The sequence below is a fragment of the Pteropus medius genome, unplaced genomic scaffold (genome assembly GCF_902729225.1).
Source record: "Pteropus medius unplaced genomic scaffold, Ma_sr-lr_union100, whole genome shotgun sequence".
In the NCBI taxonomy this organism is placed as follows: domain Eukaryota; kingdom Metazoa; phylum Chordata; class Mammalia; order Chiroptera; family Pteropodidae; genus Pteropus; species Pteropus medius.
In genome coordinates, this window is record NW_024344433.1 from 1,688,712 (window position 1) to 1,695,969 (window position 7,258).

Sequence of the window (7,258 nt, forward strand, 5' to 3'; positions counted from 1 at the left end):
TGTTTTCCTACTTTTGTAACCACTCTCATGGTCTTAAATCACTGTCAAGTTTTATGTGCTGAGATTCTTGGTTTTCGGTCACTACAGAAACGTGAGGAGGGCTGGTGGGTGGTGATTGGAGACGCCAAGTCCAACAGCCTTATCTCCATCAAGAGGCTGACCCTGCAGCAGAAGGCCAAGGTGAGTGCCACTGGCCCAGCCTGAGACTGAGATAGGGCAGGACAGGAGCGCTCTCCCACGTCCGTGTCTGCCCTGACCCTTGCCTGCTCTCTCTAGGTGAAGCTTGACTTTGTGGCCCCAGCCACTGGCGCCCACAACTACACTCTATATTTCATGAGCGATGCTTACATGGGATGTGACCAAGAATACAAGTTCAGTGTAGATGTGAAAGAAGCCGAGACAGACAGCGACTCGGATTGAGTGTGGAGGCCTGTGCTCTTGCCTGGAGGGGTTGGACCTGAACAAAGAGCATGTCTGGGTCACAGTTGTGGACAGTAGGTCTGCTGGCATGAGGGCGGGCTGCCAGGCAGTGCAGGTGCACCCCAGGGCCCCTCCACATTTCCTCTTGCCACCTTGGCATCCAAGCTTTGGATCCGGTGTCTGTAGGTGTCGTGTAGCTGTCGTGTTAACTGGATAGCATTTTTAGGCATGTTCTTTGTTGTTTTATTAGGTGTTCTAATAAAATCAGTTCGAGAAATCATTCATCTTTGCAGTGATTCTATATTTTAGTTTCTTTGCTCTAGCCTAAGGCCCTTCGAAAAAGATTTTTTTCTCTTTAGCCACTGAACTTGCTTAAGGTACTTGTCGAGAATAAGGCTGCTCTTTAGTTGGGCCATCACCTGCAGCATGTCCGCTGAGGGGTTAGGCAGCTTCTTTTTAGTCGGTATAGCCTGGTCCCCATCTTGCTACCCATGTCAGCACACTGCTGGAACTAACAGAGCTACAGGGACAGATGACAGGGTAGGTTTTTCAAGATCTGCAGCGACACCCCTCACCCCAAGGAGACTCAGGAGGGGTTAAAACGTACCAGCTGGGTGTGTGACCCAATCTTCACTGATACTGTGATCCAGGTCTGGACATCTTCGTCTTCAAATTTTTGCCTTGTCATTCTTTAGGAATAACTTCACATAAAGTTAGAAGATGATTCTGAGGGGTAATTTCCCTAGGTCAGCAGTTTTCAAATGGCTTGGTCTTAGGACCCCTTCACAGTACAAAAATGAGGAACCCCAAAGAGCTTTTATTACTTAGGTTACATCCATTGATGTCAACAATATGAAAAATTAGAACAGTGCATTTAAAAAGTAACAATAAATTGTTAGTTTTTTTTTGAAAAATTACTTGTAAAACATCCAAGGAGAAGAGTGGCCTTTGATCTTTTTACAGACCTTGGTTCTGTCTGGTTTAATGAAGACTGGGACTCTCGTGTCTGCTTCTAAACCTCATGTTTAAATGAAGTAAAATGGAAGTAAAACTGGCTTTTACATGTATATGCAGTTGTAAAAGAGAGGACATTTTAAATATCCTTTTCAGAAAAAGGCTTTTTGATACTACAGTGACTCTGTGAGTGGTCATTTCTTAAAGTTTCAGGTGGCACGTTGCCTTTACCAGTGTGCTGTTAAGACCCGTGGGTCTGTTTTATACCCCGAATGGGCCTCTTACCCATGAATGAGTCCCTAATGTCATGCATTAATCTTTTGGAAAATATGGGTTCACTGACTCGTGTAGGTCTTCCAGATGCTGATCCATTTCATGACACAAGTCACATTTGTTAATGTCACCACTCACCTCATCAGAAGACTAATAAGTATTGGGGAGATGTCAAGCTCATGGTGGCAATACAGGTTTTCTGGAATTTAATTTTTGCTTGAAAGCTTTATCATTGGCAACACTATCAGTTTCTTTTGATATGAAAAGCTCATTAGTTTCCCAGAAAACATCTGCCAGGTAGCCAGTAACTTGCCACTACTCTCAAGTGAAAATAAGTCAAGAACACAACTGATGCATCTGGTGATGTAGCTGTACAACTGCTTTTCCTCAAGAGCTGCAAGTCAGGGCACTTTATGCATGCTGCGTCACAACATGGCCGTGTTCCTGGGGGTCAAGATTGAATGCAATTTACTTGTATTGGTTTATGAAGGACAGTCCTAAGTGAAGTTGCCAACACTTCTGCTGTGACAACAAGGAAGTGAAGACAAAGATTAGTTGGTGCCACTGCCATGGTTCCTGCCAAGGTGCCAACAGCTGACCTCAAGTCCCCTGAGAGGCTCGAGCCCCAGGGATGTGAGAACACATTTTGCGCATTACCCCAGGTGCTGCCCAGCTGTCTCTACAACCTAAAGTCATGATCTCTGTGGTGTGAGAAATTAAGGCTGGAGCTTTAGGGACAAGTCCTCATGTGGAAACCCACATAGAGTGGCTGACAAAACCTGACTGGGAGGGAAGAACTGATTGCCTCTGACAGGGATTCTCTGCCTTGTCTCATTACCTCCCAAAGGAGCCCTGTCAGATATCTTTGCCTCACTGGCTCTCACCACAGAAACTCAGTACCAGATGGACTGTATCATGTACTGCGACCCCTCAGAGGGCCACAGGTGATCGTCTCTAAGATTTTTTTTTGGTCTCCTACCCAAGAACCAGTTTTCAGCCCCACTAGGAATGTACAGCCTGTGGGCAATAGCAACTCGCTTTTAGGGTGCATATACTCCCTGTTTATTTTCAGCATTCCCTGCAGGCACAGGAGATACTATGAAGGCTTCGCAAGGAAGCCGAGGTGTCTTCACTGCAAACCAGCTAACGTTAAATAATCTTCCACAGTCTTAAATGCAATGATTTACCCAGAAATGGGGAAGGCAGGACCAAATTCTGAAAAGGACTCACCATGAAATTGTTTTAAATGTGAATGTCCTGATGATATAAGCTAGGACGGGTTATTTCTATAAAGCTTACAATTTCAGGAAGGTCTGAGATACACCCCCCAACATACAGATACAGTGATTACAAATGGTGTATTTACCCCCAAACTTTAACACTGAGCCCTAAAGTAAATCTGTGGCACAACCACAAGGTGCTGCTGTTCCATGGCTCTGAGCGGGGCCATGTCAGGAGGGACAGAGTGGCTCTGTGGCCCCGCATGTCTTCCAGGGCTAGGGGGACAAGCCAAGTTCATCGAAGGCCAGGGTGCTCCTCCAGGTCCCCCTGGGCAGGAAAAATCTTAGGACATTTTCTGGGGAGCCATGGTTCTGTCCAAAGTTAAGGTGGCTCAGAGGCCTTCTGGCCGCTGATACTTCCAGAAAGCCACCTCCCCATCATCGCTGCAAGAGGCCAGAAGCCCCTGCTCTTTGGGGTTCCAGGCCACACAGTTGACATCCTGGGGATGGGCCTGAGGCAGGTGGGCCGTCAGAGAGAAGGTAGGCTGCTGAGGGTCAGAGCCAGGATCCTCCTCAAACACTCGGATGGCATCATCCCCACAGGCTGTAGCCAGGGCCCCTGTCAACTGACACCTGGGAAGAACACGCTGTTAGTGCATGTGCTGGTGGCTCCACCCTCCCCAATCCAGCAAGTCAGGTACAAGGGCCTGATTTGACAAACCCTGGCCTGCTCTCTTCCCAAACTTCAGGCCTCAGCTGACCTCTTGCTGAAGAGCCCCCTAACTAACATAGAGCTATCAACATCCCCCTAAGTCTTGAAGAGCCACCATCCGGGTTTACCGTACTATAATTAACCTAAAAAATGGTATGGTCCTGAAGTGCACTTCTGTCATTTAGCATAAGCAATCTGCCTTGTCATGAAGTTTGCATAGCAACATAATAGGTCATTGAACTCTACCATATTTTATTGGTCTGTTTTTGTTATTCCCAAATGTTTGTTGATGCAAAGAAAGCTTAGATGCATATCAACTTTTTTCACTATTTAGGGTTATTTCCTAGGGCTAAATTCTTAGAGCCAGTCTGCCCTCTGACCTAAACGTGTGGCTTCTCTAGGCTCTGTAAAGGTAGAGCCCGTGCCACCAAACCATAAAAACCCTAGCCATGAATCCAGTTTCAAAAACGACTATTTCCGGATGGTACAATGCTGTGTGACCCAAAAGGCCAGTGCTGCACTCACAGCTTGGGAGCTTGATGCAGGTGCAGGCCTGGGTCTGAGTCTGTTCTGGGTTACTGTGACCCAGGCCAGCTGGCTCTAAGCCAGCATGGTGGACAGTCTGGCCTGTTCTGAAGAAGTGTGGGTGCTACTCCCTATTCCATGCACCCCCAAAGGGGCAAAGAGCAGCAGAGGGTCTGACCTCCCTAAAACCTGAGTTGGGGGTTGGGTGGAGATGGGGGCACAGATCTTACCAAGCAACATCATAAATGGTCCTGGAGTGGAAGCCCGACAAAGTGCAGACACATTTCCAGCTGGGGTCATTTCCACTGCATGCCACCCCTGCATGACAGACTTCTCTTGAATCCAAGACATGTCTTGCTTGTGTCCTGGGCACCTCAGGGGGCGACTATCCTGATTTGCCCTCCCTCATCCCACCCTCAGCCACGAGTCATCTCGTGGCCAGATTGGCATTTTTAAAGTGAAATTCTGAGAAGGAAATGTCCTAAAAACCCTTTGGCTGCAAACTACGTCTGACTAGTCGGCCTGCCTTTGAAGGCCACCCACCAGCCAGCACAACCCACCTGATTTCCCAAACCCTCACACCCTATGCTCCAAGTCTAGGCTTTCCCACCTTTAAGGCCTTTGCTCACGTTGTTCCATTTTCACTCAGAACTCTCTCTTCACATTAAAATCCTACCCATCCTTCTACATGGCCTTCCCTGACCCTCCAGCACTCTGGCGCCCCCTTGTGGCACAACTCCTCCCCCCAATTTCCTGGGCTTCATCTACATGTCTCAGCCCAAGTAGACCATCAGTCTCATGGAAATGTGTCTCCTTTAGCTCACCTTGCTCATTGCCTGGTAGGTACTGGCGCCAGATGCGCACGGTACGGTCATCACTGCAAGATGCCAGACGCTGGCCACTGGGGTCAAAGGCCAAGCTCCATACAGTGGATTCATGGCCCTCAAGGGTGGCACAACATACCCAGTCATCCTCTTCTTCCCTGTAGAGCTTCACTGTGTCATCATAGCTGGCAGAGGCTAACAGCTTGGGGACATAGGGAAAACACAGCACTTATAGCCCAGAAGTGCCCTGCTAGTACAGGACAGTCACAGGTGACTGTCTTTATAAAGGGATTAATGTCTTTTGGTCATGGGCAGTGATCCCTATTAAAGCCAGACTGAGGCAGAAAAGCAGAGTACTGGGCACAGCCCTCCACTGGGAATTCCCTCCCACCAAGATACCTGGCCTAACTTTTACCTCCTGGCTCGGGTGCCAGACCACGTGCTTGACATCCTGCGTGTGCGAATTGAGGACACTAACACATTCGTACTCATCTTCTTCATCGACTGTGAGAGAGAAAGAGAAAGGAGCCCACGAGCTGACCCTGCCAAGATCACAAAGCGGATGTCTGACTGCTAGTTCACAGCTGTACCTGGAGGGGCTGGGACTCACCTTCCCAGACCCACACACTCTTATCTCGGCTGCAGGTGGCAATGAGGTTGCCAGATGGGGCCCAGGCCACTGACTTGACCTCATTTTCATGGCCCTCCAGCGTGGTCACGCACTGTGAAAAGAAAAGAGAGACAAGATTCAACCTCACCCAAGATCATGGGCTCAAGATCCTGAGCCGGCCTTGGGGAACAAAGAGGCAACAATCCTGGTTTCACCAGACCAGTTACCTCAAAATCATCCTGGTTCTTCTTCCAAATGCAAGTGGTAGCATCAAAGCTGGCAGAGGCCAAGTAACTGCCGCAGGGAGACCAGGCCACCTTCCGCACAGTGCGCTGGTGGCCTTCAGAAAGGACAGATTTGCAGATCCAGCTGTCACCTAAAAGCAGAGGGCAACCGGGCGCTGGAGCTGGGTGCACAGGAAGGCGATGAAGCACTGTCAACGCCATCTGATGGGGGTCATCACTGGAACCAAGCTGCGGACAAAGCTCAGCAAGCATATTTACAACATGCTTTCAGAAAGAGGTAACAACCCTACCTCTTCTGGAGGCACCAGCCTTTTGAAACAAATCTGAGGAGTCACCCTCGCGATTTAATGCGGTCAGTGGCTCCCGAATGCCCTTGTGATAAACTCTAACTTCGCGACGTCGCAAGTTACTCTGCAGTCTACTCTCCACCGTCCTGCTCTCTTCATTTTCCTGCCTCAGCAACTACCCAAAGTCCCTCCACAGTTCCAGCCTTTCGCTGACGTTTCTGCTTCTAGTACTTGCTGGAAAAGTCCTTCTCAGAGCAGCTAACATTCACCTCGAGATGGCCTCTCCCGGCTCTCCCTGGGCGGTACCCCGGCCGAGATAGGCCTGCCGCGCAACCCTGAGCCCGGGCCTTACCCTCCCTGCCCCAGATGCGGACTCTACGGTCGCCCCCACATGAGGCCAGCAGGGTTCCCGCGGGGTTCCAGGCCAGGAACCAGCACCGCGAGTCCGGGTGAGCCGAGACACGGCCCAGCAGCACCAGCGAGTCCTTCATGGCGGCCCGGCGCGGGACGAGGAGGTGGGCAGCGTTCCGACAGCGGGTCCCACCGCGTAGGTGCCCGCGATGCCCCACCCGGCCTTCCACAGCCGCCCCTCTAGCCGCTTCCGCTCGGGGGCCCGGGGCGTTCTGGGAACTGAAGTGCCCACGGTCGCGGCCGCGCTGCCCTCTGGGAGTTGTAGTCGGCCCCAGACCCCAGCGGAAAGCCTCGCGGAACTCCCTCGAACTACCAGTCCCGTGAGGCCCCGCGCAGGGAGCCGGCGGCGCGCCGGGCTGTGACGCGCACGGGGACTGGGCGGGGAGCTGGAGAAGGCGGAGGCAGGCAAAGAGGAAGCCGGAAGTGGGTTGGACCCGGGTCGGTCCGGGCGTTGCGGGTTTGGGGCCTGGGATCGCTCGGGCCCGGGCAGCTGAGGAGCCGGTGACTGGACGGAGCGGCGCCATCCCGGCCCTGAGGCCTGCTGACTGGTGAGGAATGGTGGTCAGTGTCGGGAGGGTTCTTTCTGGGCAGAGGTCGCACCCTAGAGCGCAGTTCTCAGATCCTGGGTCCGGGATCCCCTCGGCCCAGCCTGGTCCTCCGCCCCTCGACACCCTCTGGCCGAGACCCCGGGTCCCGGTCTCTCCCACCAGTAGCCAGTATTTCCGCCCCCACCCCCACCGCTGTCTACCCAGTTCCCAATCAGATTCTCGTCCCGCA

General features: G+C 51.6%; 3 protein-coding genes across 4 annotated transcripts in view; 2 read left to right on the forward strand and 1 right to left on the reverse strand.

Annotated features, from left to right (window-relative positions):
* The window catches only part of SNRNP200 (small nuclear ribonucleoprotein U5 subunit 200), a 29,929-nt gene extending 29,208 nt beyond the window's left edge, over positions 1–721 (forward strand). The window contains exons 44-45 of the mRNA XM_039872556.1: positions 88–180; positions 277–721. Of these exons, the coding sequence (XP_039728490.1) occupies positions 88–180; positions 277–420 (237 nt within the window). The 3' untranslated portion in view covers positions 421–721. The remainder of the gene's footprint in view (positions 1–87; positions 181–276) is intronic.
* Positions 722–1,093: 372 nt separating this feature from the next.
* CIAO1 (cytosolic iron-sulfur assembly component 1) lies at positions 1,094–6,693 on the reverse strand. Of its 2 annotated transcripts, XM_039872561.1 has the most exons (7): positions 6,423–6,689; positions 5,766–5,914; positions 5,539–5,650; positions 5,344–5,432; positions 4,929–5,130; positions 4,335–4,422; positions 1,218–3,500 (listed from the first exon to the last, which is right to left on the reverse strand). In XM_039872561.1, the coding sequence occupies exons 1-7, from the start codon at positions 6,559–6,561 to the stop codon at positions 3,260–3,262; spliced, it is 1,020 nt and encodes a 339-aa protein (XP_039728495.1). In that variant the 5' UTR covers positions 6,562–6,689; the 3' UTR covers positions 1,218–3,259. The 2 variants fall into 2 exon arrangements, with proteins under 2 accessions (XP_039728496.1, XP_039728495.1); XM_039872562.1 differs by lacking the exon at positions 4,335–4,422 and having other exon boundaries at positions 1,094–2,091; positions 6,423–6,693.
* Positions 6,694–6,868: 175 nt separating this feature from the next.
* Positions 6,869–7,258, forward strand: part of TMEM127 (transmembrane protein 127) — an 11,201-nt gene continuing 10,811 nt past the window's right edge. Inside the window, exon 1 of the mRNA XM_039872565.1 lies at positions 6,869–7,029. The gene's annotated coding sequence lies outside the window, so the exon portion shown is untranslated. The remainder of the gene's footprint in view (positions 7,030–7,258) is intronic.

Excerpts from the sequence above, each read along its gene's own strand:
- CIAO1 (XM_039872561.1), bottom strand. The coding sequence starts at position 6,561 with ATGAAGGACTCGCTGGTGCTGCTGGGCCGTGTCTCGGCTCACCCGGAC. Across the intron at positions 5,131-5,343 it reads TCTGGCACCCGAGCCAGGAG|CTGTTAGCCTCTGCCAGCTA; the intron begins GTAAAAGTTAGG and ends TATGTCCCCAAG. Across the intron at positions 4,423-4,928 it reads CCTACCAGGCAATGAGCAAG|GGGTGGCATGCAGTGGAAAT; the intron begins GTGAGCTAAAGG and ends TCTGTCATGCAG.